We start from the raw sequence: 25955 nt of genomic DNA, 5'->3' as shown, positions 1-25955 counted from the left end.
TCAGGAATTCAGCAAGTACCTCTCATGGAAAGACTCACTGAGAGGCACATGCAGGAGTATTCAGACAGTAGGATCAACAAGACTCATCATCGTATCAGATTAAAGAATTCTCCATCAATTGGGAAACAAAGGATCAGCATTCTGGGTCTAGAGAGTTGCTTCAAGGATGTCATACTGCACTTTCTGTAGCTATCCTTAAGTTATAGACTACTGATAAAACATGCCACACATTTAACTAGGATAAAGATGATAAATAACATTACATTTCTGGGGGAAGGACAAGGTGGGATCATAAAAGATTTTCTAGTAGAGACACACCTGACTTAATGGGAGATCAATGAGAAGTAACCCAGCCTACATCATAACAGGGTGGCTAGAACAGAATGCAAAATGGTACACAGGGCCGGAAAAGACCTAGTCTTGTGGCAGAAATGTCTAATTCCCTCTTAATACTCATTCACTCCTTTTTTAATGACAATATAAACACCAGTTGTTAGCTAGGCAAGTGGAATAAAGACAACAATTTCCAGCATCTTATCACCTAGGTATCACCATGTAATTAAGTTCTGGCCAGTGGGACGTGAGATGTGAGTTAAAAGACGGATTCTTAAAGGGAAAGGATGTGCTCCTTCTTCCACTTTTCCTCCCTCCTTCTGTTTGAGCTGTGGTTGTGATAGCTGGGATTCCACCATCAGGACAGGAGGGTTTGTAGATAATTCTCCATGGGGTTTCACATTACCACACTTTTTCCAAGTGAAAAGTATTGGCCACTTTTTTTTTTCCCACACTATCTTTTCAAGGATATTTGTAAATCGAACAGCTTTGGAAGATAGAGATAGTGTGTTTCTTTGGGGCAGAGAGCAGCTCTATACGTTGATTGGAATAGTAGAGATAGTATCTCCCTTCAGAGCAATGATTGGGCAGGTTTGCTGGCAGTCCCTTTAAGGGCTAGCAGTTCCTAAACTCCGGGACTTGGGGAACAAGGAGAACCAATGTGAATGTGGTGCTCATTGCGCCGAGTGTGCTGTGAGAAAGTCATTTCTCTCTAATTCAGGAGTCTTGTGTCTTCTACCAGCATCTACGAGAATGTGACAGGCTCGTTTGTTAGCTTTCAGTTAAGGTACAATTTCAGGCTCTTTGCAGTTCTTGATAAAAGGTCTTACCCAACAGATGATAGGTCAAAAGTGGGAAGCAGCCTGGGTCTACCCGCAAAGCTACTTTACTTCAGCCATACCTCAACTAATACAGAATTTGTTTCCTCCAATTCCTATATTGTATCTACAGGCATACCTCAAAGACATTGCAGGTTTGATTCCAGACCACCACAATAAAGTGTATGTTGCACAATAAAGCGTATATTGCAATAAAGAAAATCGCACACATTTTTTTGGTTTCCCAGTCCATATAAAAGTAATGTTTACACTATACTGCAGTTTATTGTGTGCAATAGCATTATGTCTAAAGAAACAATCTATATACCTTAATTAAAAAATACTTTATTGCTAAAAAATACTAACCATCCTCTGACAATGCAGATTTACCACAACCTTCAATCTGTTAAAAAAAAAAAAAAGCAATATCTGCAAAATGCAATAAGGTGAAGCACACTAAAATGCAATAAATGCATAAATTCATGCATAAATTAAATGAGGTATGGGACCTGCACTAGAATATAAACTATGTGACGCTAACTTAGCTGGGCACCTGGCATCTCCATCTCAAAACACAAAGACCTGGTTGCTGAACTTTTTAAGTAAAATTTGTCTATAAGCTGAATAAACATGTAAGTTAGAGAAAGTAGGAGGGAAGACTCAAATTCATTCTCAGCAAAATTTTAGAAGAGTTTACTTAAGTCAGGGGTATCTCTGATCTCTTGCCAGTTTTTCGCATACCTGGGATATATATACTGGTCAATGTTCACAGCAAACTGATCTTTGACACTGATGTCTCCTAAGAATTGTATTTTTCTGTCCTCTTCTCATTGCCTCTGAATGAAATCCCAACTTCATAGCGTGGCATACAATCCCTTTCATTTTCAGTCCAACCTTTTCATCCTACGAGCTATATCTTCTTTTCCCTTCTTCACCACCACCCATTCCATCACATTGACATACCTGCCACTCTCTATTTGTCACCCGCTGTGACCTTTCACGCCCCTTGTCTTCACACATAACACTTTCCCTGTATGTAACGCTTTCCCCTATTTCATCTTACAAATTCCTACTCATCTTTCAACTCTAAGTGAAAATGTCATGTTTCCTTTCTCTCAATGAAACTGTCAGCTGTCACTTCTTATGTTATCAGTGCATTTACTTCTAGCATCAGATTCTCCTCTGCTTTTCAGAATCTCAACATCTAATCTGTCTTTGCAGCAAAGTAAAGCAGGGAGCCAGTCTAAGCTATGAGTAGATAGATTGTGAGGGGACATCTGAATAACTGTCCTTGGATAATTGTCCATGGTGTTTTGCGTGTATGTGGTAGCATTTATTCTAACTGCAAAATCTTTGCAAGTATCGAAATATATTTGTTGGTTTGAATAATGGTTCCATAAAAAAGTTCAAAAGGACACTATTATCTCCTTTACACAGATACAATTTTCTCATTTCTTTTTCAAAGCTTTTTTTTTTGAGGAAAAATGTAATGTATTTACTCTTTCCAACTAATTTTGCCCAAGTATTAATAATGTATATTATGCTATCAAAAATGTAGTAATTTTATTGTTAATCTATCGATTATATAATCCTATGAAGAACATTAAAAGGGATATCTATCAAATGAAATAAAACACTGATAACCTAATTTAAAATAAAACAATAGCTACCATATACCAAGTGTTTATTTTACAAAAGAAACTGTTGGGTAAATTTGTCATTTTAATCAACTTATTAAATACGTTTCTTTTGTATAAACTCTTGTGTTACTGAGTTTTATTAAGGGAGGGTTCACACAAAAGAGACTGAATGAATTGTGGTTTATAATATATGTAATTATATTAAGAAGTCAATGATGTTGTAACTTGTGAACTTTACAGGAACAGTTTATTTCCAAATAAAAAGCTATAGTAATAAGCTCAATATTTGATTTCTATAATGTGGGTGATATGTTTCCTTAATTATCGTTACTTTTAAAACACATTTAGCTATATATTTGTATATGTTAGCATTCTTTAATACTTTCAAAAAAAGTGTGACCAATTATTGCATAGAAATATTTTAGTATCAGCAATGCTGGATTCAGATAAATCAATAGTGTAATTTGTCCCTATAAATAGAGCAGCTTGAAGTCAATCATTTAAAACAATAGAAAAAATGAGAGTGGTACTTCTCTTGTATACAAATTACATACCAGAGACTGTATTAGGTGCCCTGCATGAAGATATTTACCCAATAAGTAAAATCTCTACAAAAAATAAATTTAGTTAGGTTTTAATTAATCATACCCCAATATTATAACATACTTCTTTTGAATTAAATCTCCAATTTAAATGAAACAGAAATAAATAGATTTCAAATTTCATGAATTATTTAGGATGATAAAAACTTCTGAGTGAATAATCATTTCACTTCTGGGTGCTTTTCCAAGCTAAATTGTCCAATACTTTTAATCACTCCTATTGGTTAATTTCAACATCTTGCAAGATTGAGAGCCAGCAGACAAACTCATGAGTAATCAAGCAAAGAGGCATCGGATCCAAAAAGGGAACACTTGGACAATCAGAAACATTTTATCATGGCAGGCATTAAGAAAAACATAAACAGCCTAAAAAAAATCTCCAGGATTTGAAATCAATTTAAACATCATAATTAAGACTTATTAAAGGCTATTAGAGGATGAATTTTAAAATCTGGGACCTAAACTATTTTACATGCTAAGTAATAATGTCTCTCTGTGCATTTACTTAGAGGCTGAAAAGTATAAGATTAAGTCTGTTTACCGATCTATTATGTCCACTAATAAAACAAAAATTTCACATCTGACCTTATTAAAACATAGGCAAATCCTAACACTCCTCTCCCTACACTCTTCTCATGGCTTCCTGTTCCACTTAAGGTAAGTGTCTACATTTCCTTTAGACATTAGATGAATGTGTAAACACCTTCATGAGGTCCATCCTGGGGCGGTCCCCACACATCACCTCATCTGCCCCCGACCCCACCCACCACTGTTCTGTTCCTGCCGCTTTGGCATCCTGGCTGCTCCTGGAACATTGTACTCACCTGTTCACTTTACCTTGAATTTTCTTCCCCCAGATATTTCTGAACTCACTTCCAACCACTACTACCTTCTTCAAGGTTTTCAGCAAACATCATCTTCTCAGCGAGACTTTTCCTGATGGTGTATTTTAAATTGTAACCACAATTCCCACTCCCACCAGCTGCATTCCTGACCCCACTTCCCAGCTCTGTCTATGTCTACAGCCCTTAATAGTATATAATGCATGTGTTTATTGCATAAATTATGTCTGTAGCTTTCCCTGGTAGAACTGAGGGTAGGGAATTTTTTTTCCTTCTTTGTTCATGGATATATTCACAAAAATTTGCATAGTGTGTGACATATACAAGGCATTCAAATATATGTGTTGAATAAGTGAGTAAATTCAACTCTATACCTTACTGTGATGCAATCTTCATGACTGATCAAATAGGCAAGAACTATTTTATTAGGAATAGATAATGTATTTCTTTTTTTTTAAGTACAGTTCATGTCGCAGTATTTATTTTCCTGAATTCTTGCCAGACTTCATAATGAAATAGCAAAATAAGTGTATCAAATATGTTTCAGCAATATTCAATCGGCTAACATCATTGTGCCCTTTTTTCCTTTAAGTCTTGTCCATCCAGGTAACTCATTAGCTATAGCATAAGCATCCAATAAGAAAGCTGGGGTTTTCACAATACGTGTTTAGATTATTCCATCTATTTAGTGTTCCAAGCTGTGAGTACAGAACACAAGAAGCAGGCATGATTTACATATTGGCTAATCAATTACTGATCAACAAGTATGATACTCAGTTTTCTTCTAATTATGGACATTTTCAAGAAAAATTGAAGACAAATGTATTTTATTCTTTTTAAAAATAGATATTCCTCAATGTTTATTAATATATTTAAATGACAATTTTTTAATGCAGAAAGCAGTTTGTCTATCTAACATTCTAGAAATAATAGCAATTAGAAAATTACAGTTGTTTTAATTTCATCTAATATAGGTCATACTAGAATTATGGGAATTCCAGTCATATAAAATTACTTACAGAGAACCTCTAACAGAAATTTTCACGTGACACACTATGTTTTTGACACATTTGAGGCTCATGCTATGATTGAAAATTTATTTTCCAAGGACTTTTCCTTTTTGACATTGTCATGCAGACGCTGGTATGAAATCATGTTTTTCCAATTGTGTTTTCAGGTTGTATTCAGTTGGAGGTCGTGATGGAAGTTCCTGTTTGAGTTCAATGGAATACTACGATCCTCATACAAATAAGTGGAACATGTGTGCTCCCATGTGTAAGAGGAGAGGGGGTGTTGGAGTGGCCACGTGTGATGGTTTTCTTTATGCAGTAGGAGGTCACGATGCCCCTGCTTCAAACCACTGTTCTCGGCTACTGGATTACGTAGAAAGGTAAGACTCCAAGGCACAGTTATAGTGAAAGAGACAATGTGATAACATGGATACCTAATGCAAGTACTTATAAAATCTGCATAATATAGGACAGTAAATCCAGCTTCTAGAGCTGCTTTTGTAGTCTCTCTCTCTCTCTCTCACTTGCTCACACATGCACACACACACAAACTATTTTCTTTCTTCTCTTATTTTTTTCTCCCTCCCTCTCCCTCTCTCCTTCCTTCCTTCCATCTTCCATTCCTTCCTTTCTTTTCAACTAATATTTATTTAAAGTTCTAAATAAGTAATTTTAAATATTAAAAAAATAAAGTTCTACAATTTTTCCAATGATCCTAAAACAATATTTAAATTCTTCATTAATATGCTTCAAAAGGTCTATTAGAATAGCTTTAAGTAATTTTTAAAATTGATGAATGTTCATTAATTTAAAAAAATTGAATATTTTATTTATCTGTTCTATTCATCCCGTCTTGTTGGTTCTGCCACTCTCTTCAAATTCTTAAAGGTGAATTATGAACTTTGTTTTACATCGTACCTTTCTTAATGTAAGTGACTTATTTGAACTATATTTCCTGTAATCCTGGTGTATAAAAGAAATATAGATCCTCTTTTAGCTTTTCCTAAAAATTGCAGGTGCACAGAGGTTGGAGTGAAAGGGCACCTTGGATTCAGACTCTGTCCGAAATCCCAGACACTTCCTGGCATGGTTATAGCTGAGTTCTCTTTAATGGCTGTGCATCACTGTATTAGGTGCAGGAAGGATTAGAAAGTTAGAGAAACTTAGGGTGATATTGCCTATTACATAAGGATACATGCTGATATATAAGGAAGTGAAATTAAGGAATATTGAGGTTAATTTTTTTATCAGCTAGGATAGGATAACTAATTCTACTGTAATGAATAACTTCAGAATGCTCAGTGGTTTAACACCATAATGCTCTTTTTTTTCATTCATGCTACATGTCCATGCCAGCTCCATGATACTGTTATTCTGGTGCCCAGAATGACATTTAAGCTAAAATATGAGCACTGCTGGTCTCCATCAGGAGGGAAAAGCCAGAGAGCAGTACACTACATTGTTCATGCATTATTGAAGATTCAACCTTCAAGTAATACAATTATCCTTTGCCTGAGCTTTGATGACAGCTCAGTCACATGACCACACAAGACTTCTTGAGGGTGAGATGACCGTGTCTGAACATGGACCTGGGAGAAGGACAAGAAATATTTGGTGGATCACACTGAGGACAATGATAATCTTCCTTTTAATTAAGAAAACTAAATCCTTTATATTCATGATTGTTAGTGGAATAGTTAGTGGGTGAAAAGTGCTCTCTCATTTAAGATATTTTCCTTTGGTTATCTGAGTATTTTTAGTGAGAATAAGGCCACTGAAAAGAAATAGCTTTTGGTGAACAGGGTCTGTTTGAACTCTGAGCCACTTCTTGGGTAAAATACATATTTAGTGATATTGCTACTCCATGAAATGGGCTGTGGACTTAACAGTTGTGTATATAGAGAACTTGAAATTAAGTTCACCCCGGTTTCACTTTAACATTCTCTTGTCCAGTGAAATTAGGAACTACAGGTGTCACAGTGAAGACAGAGGTCAGAGTCCAAATTCATAGATGTATACTGTTACATACACAAATGTGCGACCGTTTATTTAATAAATACTGCTAATAGACTGGCAGGTTATTCACATCTTCTTCTGCTAAATTCTTGGGAAAAATGACAAAGAAGATGAATATGATGAGGCTGCTACTTTCACAGCAAATATCGTATATAACCACCACTAATAAAATGATATTTCATGCACATATTTTATTGTTGTCTAATGTATTCAAATGTTGTTTGTGAACAGAGGCATATATAATTCAGTCTAAGAATACATTTAGGATGCAAAGTTATATTTAAAGAAGCATAGCTATTTAAAGTTATGGGAGTGCAGTGGGTATGAACAGCTTAAGTAATGCAGACTCACACAGCATCTTCATGATTCTTATCCGAGCTCATACCAAGTGTCAGATTAAAAGCATTTCTGTGCTTTCTATAAGATATATTCTATATTGATAATTTCACATGTAAATCATCAATGAATCAAGGTACATAATGGTACCCTTGTAGAGTTACTTTGCACATATAATGCAAGGAGTGTTTCTAGTATATAGGCAAACAAATCATTAGGAATAGCAAATAGTGTGCAATGCTATGTTTTCTAGATAGATAGATAAACAAGTTGATAGGCAAATGTTATTATAGGATGATGACTTCCTAAGGAAGTATAAAGATATTGTAAATGGTAGTGTTAAGTACAGTTATATAACATCTATCCAGAATTGTAGAGTTAGGCTTCCTTAAATGCAAGGAACATTAGTACCTCAACTCAGAGCAGATAAGAAAGCAGGGACTGAGTAAGAATAGGAAGTTTAGAAGAGTTGATGGAACAGTAAAAACTAATTTGGTAGCCAAGTCTCACTCTAGTGACAGTGTCTTTAGTGGACAAAAATCAGTGTCCAAAAATGCAGTAAATTCTAGCAAAATTTAGATCCAGAAGGTACAATTTGAAAAATCACTTTCATTCATCTGTTTACTCATTCAATAAACATTATATTGTGTGTATTTTTCATGATATTAAATAGAGTTTAAAATGTATTAGAAAAAAAGAGATAAATACATAATTAGAATTTAAGATTATAAACATAGCTGGAAACTAGGCAATGAATCAACAAATATGCTCAAAGGCATCAGTACCACTGGTAGCTCATAAGAGATCAGGACCATCTTTGTCCTTGAATCTGCAACCCAGTAATGAGATCTGATATGAAAGGGGTGTCAAGATAATAAGAATCCCCTAAGTCTGCCTTTGTGATATCCGCTCTTGCTTTCCCTCTGTAGTACCCAGAGGATTCTTTTCATAATGCAGATTTGAACAATGGAGTTTTCCTTTGTACTAATCATGAACATTATAATAAAAAATTATTTGTCTTACATCAATTTTTCCACTAAACTAGGTTCGATGTGCTTGCCAAAATTATCTTGCATATGCCTGTATTCCTCCATTTGGCACAATTCCTGGCACTGAGTAAGTGCTCAACAAGCATTAATTGAATCAGCCAGACACTAAGGAAAACAGGCCTCGACTTTCTCACAACAAAAAACATCGTGACGTATACTGTGAATAGGTAGTCAGATATTACGGAGCGAGATAGATGGATTGACGATGATAGGTAGATAGATAGATAGATAGATAGATAGATAGATAGACAGACAGACAGATAGATTTTTAAAAGGGATTGGTGAATATTTGGATGGACTAATGGAAAGATAGATAAATTTTGATTTGTTATTTCTCTATTTGCATCATAGGCTGAGTATTACTGATTTATGTAGATTGTAGGCATATATTTAATTTTCAAGACAGAAAATTTTTGGTGAAGCTTAAAGTATTAAGCAACTATTCATATATTAGTTAAAAATTCTTTTACTATATCTCATTACCCAAACTCTATTAACAACTATCATAATTTTTCATATACTACTTACAATAGAACAATAGACAACTTTTGTTCAAAGTCTACCAAAATCTACCCCATTCATAACAGAAAAAATCATCTAAAATAATAGTTAAATACTAACAATAATGTTTAACCTACTACTATCAAGATATGACTCTATTTTTATCATCTTTAGATCTTTGTTAAAAATGAAATCATTTAAGTGAAGATTTGCTGTCAGACAGGGATAAATACATTTTTCACTTAAATACTTTTAAATTGTCATAAAGATTAATATATAAGGCAAAAATGGAATTTTAGATTCTTTCATTTCTCTTAATTTCTCATTTCATCCCTGTGGTTTAGACGTAATCCAAGAATTTCTAAACACTGAAGAGAGATGATAAGGGAGAGACTGACTTTTTATTTAAACTATGGATGCTTCTCTTTGGCTTTATGTAGTCTATCCCTACATTAATTCATGTTTTTGATATATGTAAGATCCTAAATTTTCTACAAAAATATAATTGTTTGAATTGTTTAAAATTAAAATGTTAGATAAGGAGCTTTTGCATTTTCTAGTAAGATACCATATTTTTCTTCTTTTTAAGATCTCATTGTTAGAACCAACCAAATGAATGTAGCAGGAAAAGACTAACCAGCTTGTTGTCACTGTTTTTCTATTTTTGTGCATGCATAATCTGTTATGTATTTGATAATAAATTGTGTTCAAGTTTCTGGTAGACATATATACAAAAGACAGAGATTCTATGATAGCCTGTGTAGGTAGGGGCCATGTTTTATATGTAGATGCAATGACTGCTGACTGATATGATAGTCATTATAGCCTATATTTGCCATTCGGTATCTGCCTCAATGGCTAATGAGTCAAGTGTTGTCTTTGAGGTGGTCAGCTGGACACACAGAATGAGAGAATAATCTATTGTTCTCAGATATTCTGCCTGGAAGGCTGGCATCATGGTAATTCATCTGCATGCTTTGAACGAAGGAAAACAATTCTGTGGAAGGTAGATGTAGATGAAAAGATGAAACCTACGATGTCTTATGTAGGTGGAAGAATATCAACCCTGGTAAAATTCATTTTCATGATGAGAGAGCTATTTGAAAAGACACAGTTTTTTTTTTAAACACCTTTATTGTGGTATGAATCCAGTACAATAAACTACGCATATTTCAGATATACAATTTGATGAATTTTGATAGATATATGCACCCATGAAACCACCACCACAATCATGATAGCTAACATTTCCATCACTCCCCAAGAGGTGCAATTTTCAAACTCTCAATTTATCCTTTCCCACCCCCTTTATCTCCTGGTAACCATAGGTTTGTTCTCTATGTCTGTGAGTCTGTTTCCGTTTTGTAGTAAGTTAATTTGTGTCCCCTTTTTTTTGGTTCCACATATAAGTGATACCATATGGCATTTTTCTTTCTCTTTACTTCACTGAGACACAATCTGGGCTCACAGCACTTGGAGTAGTTTCTGTTATAGAAAAAGTGTTATAGAGAAAGTGATGACATAAAGAATCTATTTCTCCTTAGTTTTGAACTGTTTTGAGGTATTTATTTTAAAAGTGAATTTAGATCTGAATTTAGCATTCAGATCTTCTGGGTATGCTCCATGTTCTGTTGGTTGACAATGGTTTAAATAGTTTTCAAAGCTCTGATGAGGAAACTACATTTGAGAGGAGTCACAGACTTGCTTAGCTGGTCCTAACTTTCTCTGGTTCTTTTAACAACTCTTTTCTCCTCCCTTCAACCTTGAAGAGTAGGTAGAAGCGAACACGACCTAAGTCAAAATGGAATTTTCCATCCACCTTCATTGAAAAGTGGAAAACAAATTAACTCTTTAAAACATTCCTGTATTAAAAAAGCAAAGAATATTGAAAAGGGGAGCAGAAATCTAGTTATATTTCCCTTTAAATATTTTAAGATACATTTTGATCTGCAAATTACAGAAATAACAATGCTTGAAAAATGAATGGTACCTCCAAAACTTCAATGAGGATTTTCAATCAGAAACTAACTTTTGTTCTGTGACTATCGTATGCCTTTAGCAAGTTTTCATTTTACAGCCAATTTTAGCCACTGTATCTTGGCGCGTCTCTTGCCTGAAAGCTATAAACTTTAGAGCTCACATTCTGACCATGAAGGCCAAGGTGAGGTGTAGGAAAGGCAGACAGCCTAAATACGAAAAGACAACACCTCCCCATCTGCTTTTTCTTCTTCTTCTTTTTTTTTTTTTTTTTAATAAACTGGCAACCTGGGGCAAAAAATAATGCTTAGAACAAAATTTTCTCAAAATGTGAACTGACAGTGATAGAGTTCCCTGGTAGTAATAGTTTGGAAAATGCTTATACATCTGTGGCTCCTCTTGTCAGCTGAACAAAGGCTGTTTATTTCATTGGAGGGGGTAACAATTATGTGTATCCCCAGGTTGAGATGTGAATCCATGGAGTTCTAAATACAGAAAAATCAACTTAGATTCATTCATTAATATCCAAACAAGGATAAATATTACTGGATAATTTTTAATTTCTCTGGATACTTCCTGAATATCTGGGATAGAGTGTGTGTTGGGGAATGGGGTGGGATTTGGAGTCAGTTTTGGTTTATTTTGTTTTGTTTGGGTTTTCTTTTCTCATAGTATATATGTTTAAATATTATCACCATTGCCAGGTATGAATTGAAAGACTGTTATTAAGCACATGAAATATGTTCCCTACTGCTGAAAACAGGTATGCCTATTTCAAAGATTTGGATTTTCTAGCAGAATGCACTAGATTTTTTAAAATTCTCTTCAGGAATTTTGTAAAATATGAAGAGAATGATCTCTGTTTCTAAATGTAGGATATTATTTCTAAAGGTGTGCCTAAATACAGGACATAGTAGCATTTTCTTATTTTCCCCTAGAATATGAATGTATGAGATTTCTTCATTATCTGAATTTCACTTAAAATTTCAGGTTTCAGAAATGCATTTATTTTGCCTAGTGCACTAGTGTTGGCTGTTTTCTCAGTTCCTTTGCCTTTTTTGCAATGATAAACAAAGTCTGCTTTGTAGACAGTAGTTGAAAAAAAATTCTATAGAGCTGAACAATTAAATGGGGACTGAAAAATGACTTCAGCAAAAGCTGTTTAAGTGAAGTGATTGTGACAAAAGGCAGACTGGTTTCTATTGAAGAGCGAATTAAGAATATTCACTTTTCACTGAAATTAAGGTGTCTTATATATTATTCCTTTTAAAGTTTCCTGAGGAAAAAGTAAACAAATACAAAAACTCCCCTGTACATGTTATCCAGCAGCCAGCACCAGATTATCTTCTTTGCTACATTCATTCTCCTTCTCCGCCTTTTTTCCCTCTGAAATACTTTAAAGAAATTCTTAAACACGTCATTTTAGGTCAAAATATTTCTGAATTCACCCCAGAAACAAAAAATGAAAAATGAACAAGATTTTACTTTTTCAAGGTAATCAGAATGTCATTCTTACAACTAATAAAAATTTCAATAGTTTCTTATTAAAATCTGATTCCCAAAATCAAAATTTCCAAAATGTCTTAAACATCTTTTAATAGTGGTTTATGAATTGGGGTCCAAGTAAGTTCTGCTCACTTTATTTTGTTATATTTTTAAGTCACATTTAATTTAGAACAGCTACTTCTTCTTAGCTATTCATTTGTTATTCCTGGTTTTATTTTTGTTTTTATGTTGCTATTTGATTCCTTGTGGTGTCATTTCTTTTCTCCTCTTTCCTTTTTTGTCCTTTTTTTATATGTTTACATATTTCAAAATGTTCATGGTGGAAATTTAAATATTTTAAAGAAGATTTGGGTGGCATATTTTGTGTGTTTGTGTTTGTGTCTATGTACACCTGTGTCTGTTGTGATGTTTCACATTTGTTAATTACACCATGTAAAGTTACTTTTTTATTTGCTTGGCAGCCTATGCTTTAAGGTGGTCCTGGTTTTACAGGCATTCAACCAATCTCTCATTTCACATGTATCATTTGGGCTGTCAAAACTCCTTCAATCATGATCTATAAATGCATGTAACGTCTTGGGTAAAATATTATGTGTGAAATATAAATTCCAGATCTCTGGGGTACCTCTAGTCATTTATTTTGTAACAATCTTCTTCATTTTCGATAAAGTATAGGTGGGTTCTTTGACTTGTTTATGTTTGTTTCTTTCTTGGTTTTAGGAGTCTGTGGGTTAAACGTTTCACTTGGTGAGAAATAAACCTAGAGTAAAAAGACTCAGAAAATATTTGCTGTGCTTGTGAAAAAAAAAAAAAAAAACGTTTTATCCAGTCTTCTTTTATATTTACTTAACTGGGTTCTTACTAGATGTCTTGTTTTTGTATCCAAACCTGAAGTTGCAAATTAAAGGCAAAGGGGTTGTTTAATCATTCATTCTTAGCTGAAGTAAAGCACACTCACCAAGGAATGCTTTGAATTTTTGCCATGCAACATGTAAAATATCTGTATGTAAGGTATGGTAATCAGACTTTCTGAAAATTTAATTATTTTAGTTAAAATTCAATAATAATAATTCTTCTTCAATCTGTTTTTTCAATTGAAGTGTAGTTGATTTACAATGTTTGTTTCAGGTGTACAGCAAAGTGATTCAGTTTTATATGTGTGTGTGCATATATGTATTATATAGATGTTTTCAGATTCTTTTCCATTACATATCATTACAAGAAATTGAATAGAGTTCCCTGTGCTATAAAGTACGTCCTTATTGTTTATCTATTTTATATATAGTGGTATGTATCTGTTAATCCTGAACTCCTAATTTATCCCTTCCCCCAACCCCTTCCATCTCTTGATTTACCAATCTCTCCCTTGCTATAAGTCCTGAGTAACTGTCACTTAAATATAGTTCTGTTCATGTTGTAGTTATTTCCCCAAGTTTCAAAGGCTCCCTATTTTCATATTGAATAAGCACAAAATACCTTCTTACTCTGAGCATCAAGCTATCTGTAATTTGATCAAAACCCACCATTTTAGGCACTATTCCTTCTTATACTCTTGAAATCAACCACACTGCTCACCTGCTTTCCTAAAAGCTGGCAGTGTATTTTCATTAATACTTGCGTTCTTTTGTAGAAATTTCTCATTTCTCTCTAACAAATTTAAGACAGACTTTCAAACCTGATCTAAAGGAGACTGAAGTATTCCACAATTCTCCCAGCTTTTTAACAATTACTTCTATTGTATTACTATAGCACTTTGCTTGTATCTGTTTTAAAGAACCCCATTCTACTGTGGAAAATAGTTATTTACATATTTGACTTTCTTGTGGAAAGAAACCATGGTATTCATTTTTGTCAAATGACTCTGCCTCCATCTTATTAAGAGTCTAGGTATATTTTTTAAGTACCTTAATCTATAGAAAGCCAGACATTTGGATATTGCCTCTTGAACACCTGCTTGAAAAATTGAAGTTTGTTTCTTTGTTTTTAGCGGAGGTGCTGGGGATTGAACCCAGGACCTCATGATTGCTAAGTATGTGCTCTACCACTGAGCTATACTCACCCCCTCAAGTGATTGAACTTTTGGAAAAAAAACTTGTTTTCTTTTTCATGGCTTGCTTTGAAAGAGCATCATTCATACAGTAAAAATTGAATGTGATTAGAATATATTATGTCCTCTTATCCTTACATTTTAGATATGATCCCAAAACAGACACATGGACCATGGTGGCTCCTTTGAGTATGCCCAGAGATGCTGTTGGAGTCTGTCTCCTTGGTGACAGATTATATGCCGTTGGTGGCTACGATGGACAGACATACCTCAACACTATGGAATCCTATGATCCACAGACTAATGAATGGACACAGGTAAAACTGATGCCAGCAGAACTTCCTTCACATATAAGAATTTATTTCATTTATTTTTTTTTTAGAAGAGAAGGGTACATATAGCTATCTATCTAGTCAAATTACTATGAATTCAAGCTGATTGATTTTGTCCATTTTCATGTTCATTTTGTAAAAAGTTCATTAAATCCCATGTTTTTGTGTACTTTCCTATTATGTATCCTATATTTTAATAAAATTTATATTAAAAAGTGGCATTTTTCTTTAGTGGGATTTCCACTTTATCATAAGTAATAACAAGGGACAAGAACTGAATTTTAATTAGCTGAAACAAGAAATTAAAGTAGAATATGTTCATTCACAAAACCCTGACTTAAAAATATTTGGCTTTAAAGATAACAGAAATAAGAGGATGGAAGACTGAAGAAATCCACTTTCTGCCTTCCACTTTTGCTTGACTATCTTTGTTAGGTCTATTGGTACTTTGAGTCAAAAAAAAAAAAAAAAAGGGCTATGAATGGTCCCTCGTATAAAGCGTTCACTACTGTACAAACACTCTGGCCATGAAGATAGAGTGAAGTAATTGGCTGATCTTAAATTATTCCTAGAATATATAGTGCAGTTAGAGACTCAGCATCCTGCCAGAGTAGAGCAGCTCCCAATCTGGTCACAAAACCAGAGGATTTGTGTTGGGATGTGTGTGAGTGCTGGGGAAAGACGCGGGTGGGGCAGCTTAATTATGGTGGAAAACATCATATGCTGTTTACCTACTATACCTTGCTCTTGATGAAGGGAATGAATATATTTTCAGATTTGTGTCCTTATAGTCAATTTCTCCCTGGTTTCCTTCTTTTTTTTCCAAATCTCTCAATATTCCTTATTTCTATATTTTATCAGAAACTTAAAAGATACTATTTAAACAAACAAACAAACCCTTTCCATCAACAGATGTAGTTAAATTTCCAAGTCTAATTTAGTTGAAACAGAATAATACCCCCACTTCCACATACTCCTTTGTGTGGAGAGGGCTCTAGTTTTAGTCATAGAAATTGACTAAAATTTATCTGAGGCACATGAACATTGATTGAAGCAAATTCCTTTTAAAGATTCTTACTTTTATTTTACTATTATTTTTAAAATTTATTTTTATTCACTTATTTTTAAAATTTTGTTGACAGACAGGCACTCTACCACTGAGCTATACTCTCCCTCATTTCTTACTTTTAAATAGACATAACTTCTTTGATTGTGATGGGTTTGATGAAATGTGTTCAGCCACTATATTAAATAGATTGACTTTAAAGTATGAAACCAAATTCCTAATGTCCAGGATAAGGTACCTGCCTTACAAATCTTACTCTTCCCTAAGGGAAAGTTCTTTGATTCCAATGAAGATAAATGAATTTGGCTGAGGAGGAAGAACAAAGGTAGAATGGAGGAAAAAACATGAAGTATGTTCAGAACTAAGTCTTGTGATTTTCCATGTTTTACTTTAACTGTGAGAGAATCATGCCTTATCCAAAGAGCAGCAAATATAAAATAAGCTATAATTATTGCATTGAAATTTTAGAGGATATAGTTTAACTTCTTACCTTTCTGAGTCTCTAGTGTTTACAAAGGAAACACAGCACAAATTAATGATTATCGATTTGCTAAGAAATGTATGACTTCAATGAAATATATATTAAATGTACTACTTTTACAAATGAACATTAAATAAAAGAAGTTTATGGGCACATAAATGATATATAATATATTCATTACATATTTATAGTAATGAGCCATTATACTTATCATTCCTTTAAAATTGAAATCAAAACAATGTATGTAGTAATTACAGGTAAAAGCCTCCTAAAAACCATTTTCCCTCCTCTGTATTTCATTACACTCTTTTGGGTCATGTAGTATTTTACAAACAGCAAAGTGGTATTTAAAATGTTTTATAACAACTTTATTTTAGTACAATAAACATTAATTTTAAAGCTATTAAATTACTTTAATATTTTACATCCATATCTTTCCATTATTTATATTATTAAGACTCTCAAGGGACCATCAGCAAACCCACGCAGAATCCCTTTGAAAATTTTCAGGATTCCAGGCCCTAGAGAAAATTCCTGTATTTGCTAGATAACGCCTGCCCTTTCCCTCCATTTACTGCATAAATTGGCAAAATCAGTTCGTTTTTCCATTTATCATTGGCATGTCCAAAGGGCTAAGCATTATAATAAACAAGCAAACTATGTTAAAATATCCAATGATGTATATTTGGAGAACACCCCAAGCTAGCTAGAATTGGAAATACTGGAAATAGATTAGGGAGCATTTGCTAGAATCACATCTTACATGGTTTTATGGATAACACACACCTGCTTGTGTGCAAGCATGTTTGTATTTTGTGTGTGTGTATGTGTGTGTGTGTGTGTGTGCATTTGTGTTTTAAGTAAATTTGACTGTCATTTTACTTTGGGTTTATTTCTTGAATTTTATTTGAAAAAATAATATGTGTGCTTCAGGACATAAAAAGGAAAGTTTTATTACCTTTCCCCTAGCCTGGGCAAAATCCCCTCTTCATGTGTCCTTGGCACATTGTCAGGGTGCTGCCATGCTGTGTCCATCTGCAGCAGTGAAGAAACAAATATAGTGTGTCATTGACTGTCACATCTCCAAAGACTGACATAGTTGCTGGCCTGGGGTGGGAGATATAGGAATGCTTCCTAGATAAACTTTGAATTACTGTTGAAACTCAGTTTACTCTGTTGTGCATGGATTTAATTTATTTGCACACAATAGATATACATAAAATACTTAGCATGAGTTCCAGGGAAGCCCTGCAAGATAGCTACATCCTCAGTTGCTTTTTTCTAATTGATTTCATGGCCAACTTTTCTAGGTTGTCATACTCAGGCTGAAAGGTATAACCCTGGAGAGAGAACAGGGCAGATTATTAAAATATATATATTAAATAAGGTAAAGTAAGACCAAAGGGGAAAAGGGGAAAAGCCTTCTAAAATATTTAAAATGTAGACTATATCAAATGCTTAAAATAGAATCATAAATTCTGGGGAGAGAAATACTTAACACATGATAGAACTTACGTTGGGTTGAGAAATCTTCCATCAGGAACTGAAGTGTAGAATAAGGCATGGCAAATGGGTAGGAGTTAAACAGATAAAAATGTGTGAGTGGTTTGGTTTAAGGAAAAGAAGTTTTAAAGAGCTGCAGAAAGGATAACAGATGTGATGTTTCATTGGGCAAGAAATAAAGTGGTGAGCAATGAGCTTGAAGAGATAAATCAGGTCTATATAATACAGGGCCAGAAACCATGTTATAAAATCTTGGCTTTACTATAAACCTAACGGAGAATTAATGAAGGATTTTAAGCAAGGTAAGTAAATAACCAGAATTGTGTTTTTAAATGGTTGCACTTGATGGGATGTGAAAAAAGATTAGGAGAAAACAAGACCAGAGTCAGAAGTTTATTAGAACATATTTTACTAATCCACATTAGGGGTGGAAAATTTTTCCTTTTTCCTTTCTAGCTTCTTCAGCTGATCTAATAATTAAATTGATGTAAAACAGATTCACAGGAGAAAAACAAATTTAATTTTGTATGTATGGAAATCTCATAAATATATGAGACTCGAAGAAGTGACCAAAGCAGAAAGCATTTATATTTTTAAAGAAAGACAAACCTACAGCCAGCATAATACTCAACAGTGAAAAACTCAAAAGCTTCCAACTAAAATCTGGGACAAGACAAGGATGCCCACTCTCACCACTCCTATTCAATATAGTCTTGGAAGTCCTAGCCACAGCAATCAGGCAATAAAAAGAAATAAAAGGAATCCAAATTGGAAAAGAAGAGTAAAAGTGTCACTATATATAGAAAACCCTAAAAGGTCCACACAAAACTACTAAAACTAATCAAAGAATTCAGCAAGGTAGCATGTTACAAGATTAACGTTAAAAAATCATTTACATTACTTTACACTAACGAGGAATCAACAGAAAAAGAAAGTAAAGAAACAATCCCCTTTAAAATAGCACCCAAAATAATAAAATGCCTAGGAATAAATCTAATCAAGGGGATGAAAGACTTATACATGGAAAACTATAAACCACTGATGAAGGAAATTAAAGAAGACTTAAAAAAATGGAAAGATAGCCCATGCTCCTGGATTGGAAGAATCAATATTGTTAAAAAGGTCATACTGCCCAATGTAATCTACAGATTGAATGCAATCCCTATCAAATTACCCAGGCCATATTTCACAGAACTGGAACAAATCATAATAAAATGTATATGAAACCACAAAAGACCTAGAATTGCCAAAGCATTACTGAAGAAAAAGAAAGAGGCTGGAGGAATAATTCTCCCAGCCTTCAGACAATAGAGCTACAGTCATCAAGACAGCATGGTATTGGTACAAAAACAGACATATAGACCAATGCAACAGAATAGAGAGCCCAGAAATGAACCCACAAACTTTTGGTCAACTAAACTTCGACAAAGGAGGCAAGAATATATCACTTCTCTGCCTTTTGGCTAAGATCAAGTGTAGGAGGCAAGAATATACAATGTAATCAAGACAGTCTCTTCAGCAAATGGTGTTGGGAAAACTGGACAGCAGCATGTAAATAAATGAAGTTAGAACACTCCCTTACACCATATACAAAAATAAACTCAAAATAGATCAAAGACTTAAACAAAAGACAAGATACAATAAACCTTCTAGAAGAAAACATAGGTAAAACATTATCTGACATACATCTCAGAAATGTTCTCCTAGGGCAGTCTACTCAAGCAATAGAAATAAAAGCAAGAATAAACAAATGAGACCTAATTAAACTTACAAGCTTCTGCACAGCAAAGGAAACCATAAGTAAAACATAACGACAACCTACAGAATGGAAGAAAATTTTTGCAAATGATGAAACTGACAAAGGCTTGATCTCCAGAATATATATGCAGTTCATACAACATAATAATAAAAAAAAAAGAATGCAATCCAAAAATGGGCAGAAGACCTAAACAAGGAATTCTTCAAGGAAGAAATACAAATGATCAATAGGCACATGAAAAAATGCTAATTATCAGAGAAATGCAAATCAAAACTACAATGAGGTATCACCTCACACCAGTCAGAATGGCCATCATTCAAAAATCCACAAATGACAAATACTGGAGAAGCTGTGGAGAAAAGGGAACCCTCCTTCACTGCTGGTGAGAATGCAGTTTGGTGCAGCCACTGTGGAAACAGTATGGAAATTCCTCAAAAGACTAGGAATAGACTTACCATATGACCCAGGAATCCCACTTCTGGGCATATATCCAGAAGGAACCTTGCTTCAAAAAGACACCTTCACCCCAGTGTTCATAGCAGAACTATTTACAATAGCCAAGACATGGAGCCAGCCTAAATGTCCATCAACAGATGACTGGATAAAGAAGATGTGATATATTTATACAATGGAATACTATTCAGCCATAAAAAATGACAACATAACACCATTTGCAGCAACATGGATGTCCCTGGAGAATGTCATTCTAAGTGGAGTAAGCCAGAAAGAGAAATAAAAATACCATATGAGATTGCTCATAAGAGGAATCTAAAAAAAGAAATAAAAGAACACAAATACAAAACAGAAACAGTCATAGACATAGAATACAAAATTGTGGTTGCCAAGGGGGATGTGGGTGAGAAGGGACAGACTGCGATTTTAAAATTTGTAGATAATGACAGGCATATGCAGAATAGATAAACAAGATTATACTGTATAGCACAAGGAAATATATACAAGATCTTGTAGCTCACAGTGAAAAAAAATGTGACATGAATATATGTATGTTCATGTATAACTGAAAAATTGCGTTCTACACTGGAATTTGACACAACATGATAAAATGACTATAACTCAATAAAAAAAGTTAAAAAAAAGAGAGAGTAAACTGTAAATAAATAAATAAATAAATAAACGAAGAAACAAGAAATCCAGGAAGAATAAACAAGACACAGTGTTTTGGACTTGAGGTAGTAAATTGGTGAAAAACTAACAAAGTTTGCACAGCCTTCTTGGCCTTAAATTCCCTGTCTCTTGTGGTCAGGATGCTTTCCACCCTCTGGTGGAGAGAGGAGGGCATCATTTCACATGGGAGATTTATCCCCTGCTCTAAGGGGTCAAAGGAGGGTCATTGTGTCTCTCCTGCATCCCGTGTCTCCTGAGTACCTTTAATTCAAAATAATCAATATGCCAAAATAGCATGTCTTAGAGTGGCATATTCTGCTCCTCTTCACACTCAAGGTAGAACTCTAGCCTGAACAAGATTGAAGACAGTAAGAATGGGTGTAATTAAGTTGGTTGGAGAGATACTTATAGGACTTGATAATCATTCAGATGCCCAGTTGAGAGAAGTAGAGCTAAGGATCATGGATGTGCTGTAGTTTTCTGTCTTGAGTAACTGGGTAGGAAGTGGTGTCATTTACTGAAAAACAAAATACACACACACACACACACACACACAAACTACAGAATATTACTAAGCCATAAAAAGAATAAAATAATACCAATTGCAGCAACATGATGGACCTGGCAATTACCATACAATGTGAAGCAAGTCAAAAAAAAGAAAGACAAATATTACATGATATAACTTAATATGTGGAGTCTAAAAGATAATATAAATATACTTATTTACAAAACAGAATAAGACTCACAGACACAGAAAACAAATGTATGATTACCAAGGAGGAGGAAGTGGAGAGATAAATTAAGAGTATGAGATTAACAGATACACATCACCATGTATAAAATAGATAAACAACAAGGATTTACTGTGGATCCCAAGAAACTATATTCAATATCTTGTAATAACCTGTAATGAAAAATAATTGAAAAAAGGAGTATATATACATATATATATATAACTGAATTGCTTTGTTATACACATGAAACTAACACAGTATCATAAATCAACTATATTTCAACTGAAAAAAAAAACCAGAAATACAAAAGGAATAGTATATTTTTGGAAAAAAGAGCAGAGATTCTTTTTCAAACACACATATAAGCATTTATAGAGATATAGATGGAGATATAAAGTGAAAGTATTCACACTACATTTCATCTAGAAACAATGCGTAGTATTTTTCAGTATTGAATGAACATCAGTGTTTTGGGGAAGTATTTCAAAAATACAACTACCCAAGATTCATCCAATTTCTATTGAATGGTTGGGCTTGAACACACATACTTTGTAAAAGTTCCTTAGATAACTCTGATGTGAAACAATGCTTCAAAATCATTGGAAACTAAAAGAGAGACAATGGAAAGTGTGTGCATTTTGGAGTCAGAAATATTTCAGTTTGTAGACATTGATGTTATCGAATTGACATATTGTCTCTTGACACTCCATTCACACACCTGTCGTATAGATGGGATTATGAAAGTGACTGTGGTGATCTTTGAAAATTATTCTTAAACACAATATGCTACCAGTATATCACATGCCCCTTTCCACCTGTCATTTTGAGCAGTTTTCTATGAGAAAGACAGGAGATGTTACAGTAAATCAGCTCTTTAAAAAAATAATATATTAAATGAAAGGAATAAAAATAAAATCATATGGGTTTTTTTAACTTGCAAAGGGATGGCAGGTAACAATAACCACACTTAAAAGAACTAACAGATAATGAGATAATGGTGGTAATTTTCATATTTGGAGAGTGAGACCATGTCTTTTCTCAATCAGTAAGATAATGCATGTGATCTGAAGTTATTTTGCTTTTAGCTATTTTGTTTCTTACATTTTATTCACTTTCTTTACAGTTTGAAATAATATCCTGTAATTTCTAGTCTACCCTGATATTATTATGTGCATAAATTAGTCTTAGAAAACTGTAATAAAAATCATTGATATCAAAAAGCTCGAATTATTAAAATCTTGGCTTACCTCCATGGAATAAATTTTCACTACAAACTCTGTAAAATTATTGTTTTTAATATATTTCTAGCCAATTTCATATTCAGGATTATTAAAAATACCTCTGTTCTCATTTCAATGACAGTCATAATGTGGAATTTTTTTAAGATAGGCCCTGTAGCAATTATAATTATAGCCTATTAATGACAAAATATTGAAGTTGCATCATTGTATGTCTCTGTTTACAGTGAATGAATGACACATTTAATTCAGTATAATGTCTGGGGAAATAACTTCACAGTGACTTCAATGAGTGTGATGGCTATTTCATCTAAAACACATTCCAGCTCTCACTGTGAAATGCCACCAATGCACCCATTTATGCTCCAGAATAAATCTTTGCTGGAAATTTTTCTATAGTAGCCTTTATTTCACTAAAAATCATTAAAGAATTTATTACTTTTATTAAAAATTCCATAAATGATTGCAGATTTTAAAATTTTTAGTATATGTACAAATTATTGCTGTTTTTGTAAACGCCATTTTCATGGTTTCCATTTTTATTGTACTGCTTGCGCCTAAATTGGGAAAAGATAAGCACTTTTATAGATGAGTTTTGTGCATATGAGTGTTTCAAATATACTCTAATTTGTGTATTTTTCTATGATAATAAAATTTTTCTCAAACTGTGTTTCATCTTTTCGACAGATGGCATCCTTGAATATCGGAAGGGCAGGTGCCTGTGTGGTAGTCATCAAGCAACCTTGACTTATTTTTATTTGAAGAGATTTTAATTGCTGGAGTGGTTATTTTTATATCAGAGGGCAAGAATGAGAACTTCCTGAGATGAAAACTCTTGAAGAACAAGGATTTTGGCAGATTTACCCACTGATGTCAAAAGAGGTAGAAGGTCAAATGGAATTATGGGAAACAAGAAAACATCAAACTGCTTTGGGAACATTATCTGGCCATGTATTAGTTAGTTCAGGGATGGTTGATTATTGGTAATTTGTTTGGTATTGTAGCATACAGTGACTAGAGTTACCAAAGTCTTAGTTTGTCTTGAGTAATTAAAAGGAGAGCCCGAGATTCGTGACATGGATAATTTCATAACTACAACACATTCAATTGTTTAACAGTCTGTGGCAATAGCCAAGAGGTTGCCAAGAATAGAAGACATGATGTTTCACCTGACAGAATCTGATTGATTTACTATTTTCCTAATCAGATGTGGTCATACCAGGAGGCAGAATGACATTTTATTAAAATAAACATGCTTCCTCCTCATTTTCCTTAACTACCAGGACAATTAGAGAAACAGATTCATGCTTGTCTCTTGCATTCAGAAAACAAACTGTCCTGCTTATCAAAGCTACATATATCTTCCGAGAGGATGGTTGAATTTTAATGCAACTGTATTAGCAATTTGAAGCTGGCAAACACAAAAGATGGTTTTCATTAGGCTTGCCACATTGCTTTGCTTTTGAACACACTGAACCAAAGAATCAGTACAATTACAGGCTTTTGCCATATGAGTTCAGTGTAAGCATGGGAGCTAGTTATTCTGAATGTTAAATATATATCCATTGCATGTTGAAGTCCTTTAGAATTTTGTTCATGAAAAATATCTTAGAATTTTGAGAGAGAAATCTATGACCCATTCATGTGGAGTGTTAATGATCATTGTTAGAAGGAAGGTAGGCTTCAGGTACTCATTCCCCACATTTCGAACTTGTTACATTGATATGCACATTATTTTATGCCAAATGTTTGTAACTGTTTAAAGCATAAAGTGGAAACATTACACAGTGCCCTTAATAGATTCATGTAAATTTTAAATACAGTGAATAAATAATAGAACATTTGCTTTTATCAGTGTATCTTTTTTCCATAAATTTTAGTTCAAATCTGAGTAAAAAATTAACAAGATATACTGGAGAAATAAGCAAGTTTTATTGCTTGACTTTTCAAAAATCAAAAAGTGTATATTTCCATCAAAACATTTGCTTATTTCTTCCTAAATACTATGCTGACAACCAAATGCAATCTTTAATTGTTGTTTCCTTTTGTATTCACTCACTTGAGACAGTTAGCAATAGTACTTAGAAAACGCAAATCCCAGTCCCATAGTGAATGCTGATAACTGTGCAGGAGCTAGAAAAGGCAAGAAAGTTCTTCTTTCTGAGTCATTGTAAAGCATGGAATTGAGTTTTATTGTTAGGTGGTGGAAGCATGGATGAAATCTAATAACCAAGGAAAATATTGATAGTTTGTGTCAAGGAAATATTAGGAAATCTGGTTTCCCAATATGTACACGTGATCAAATTCAGTAGTCCCATTTTATTTCAGAAAAAGTGATGTAATTATAAATATAAAATGTTAAGTAAGTATCAATTATTTTTAATTGTAGTTAAAAGATGCAGAGCACGAGATTTATCATCTTAAACATTTCGAACTATACAGACAGTATAATATTGTTAAGTAGATTCAATTTCTTTTCCCACATATTTTCTCCAATACATAGAACATACAGATAATATTAGCTGACCAGAGTGGACAACTTATTTTTAAAATGTTAAAGAATAGAGGGGAAGATAAAGTGATGTACAACTATTTTTTAACCAGTAAAGCCTTGTAGTGGTCATATTTTAAAACTTGGTTAAGAAATCTATCAACATTTTTGCAAATAAACAAGTTTTTTTTTCCTGAGAGGGAATTTTACCCAAACAAATTTGCTGCAGACAACCAGCTGTTTTCCATATGTAGATCATATTAGCCTATTACTGCTTATCATTGTGCCATTTACTGAAAATTATATTTTCCACCAGTGTCACATGCTAAATGAATTCCAGGATTTACCATCTACCCTGCCATGACTCCAACCCAGGATTCTTGAAACTTACTCTGTCAACTGGTAATTCAGCACTGGTAAGGATATCCCTCCAGGGTGAAATTTCTGCTAAAGATAGGACTCACTATTTGGCTGTTTAATTAATAAGGCATACCTAAATAAAGGAAGTATAGAAAATATCACTGAGATAGGCTTTTTTAAAGATAC

General features: G+C 33.7%; 1 protein-coding gene across 1 annotated transcript in view; it reads left to right on the top strand.

The window, feature by feature from the left end:
* Positions 1 to 25002, top strand: part of KLHL1 (kelch like family member 1) — a 329276-nt gene extending 304274 nt beyond the window's left edge. The window contains exons 9-11 of the mRNA XM_010973559.3: positions 5413 to 5625; positions 14823 to 14994; positions 23606 to 25002. Coding sequence (XP_010971861.1) covers positions 5413 to 5625; positions 14823 to 14994; positions 23606 to 23665 — 445 coding nt within the window. The 3' untranslated portion in view covers positions 23666 to 25002. The remainder of the gene's footprint in view (positions 1 to 5412; positions 5626 to 14822; positions 14995 to 23605) is intronic.
* Positions 25003 to 25955: the final 953 nt, after the last annotated feature.

The sequence above is a fragment of the Camelus bactrianus genome, chromosome 14, assembly GCF_048773025.1.
Source record: "Camelus bactrianus isolate YW-2024 breed Bactrian camel chromosome 14, ASM4877302v1, whole genome shotgun sequence".
Lineage (NCBI taxonomy): Eukaryota > Metazoa > Chordata > Mammalia > Artiodactyla > Camelidae > Camelus > Camelus bactrianus.
Note: the sequence above shows the minus strand (reverse complement) of the source record. Positions and strands in the feature narration are given on the sequence as shown.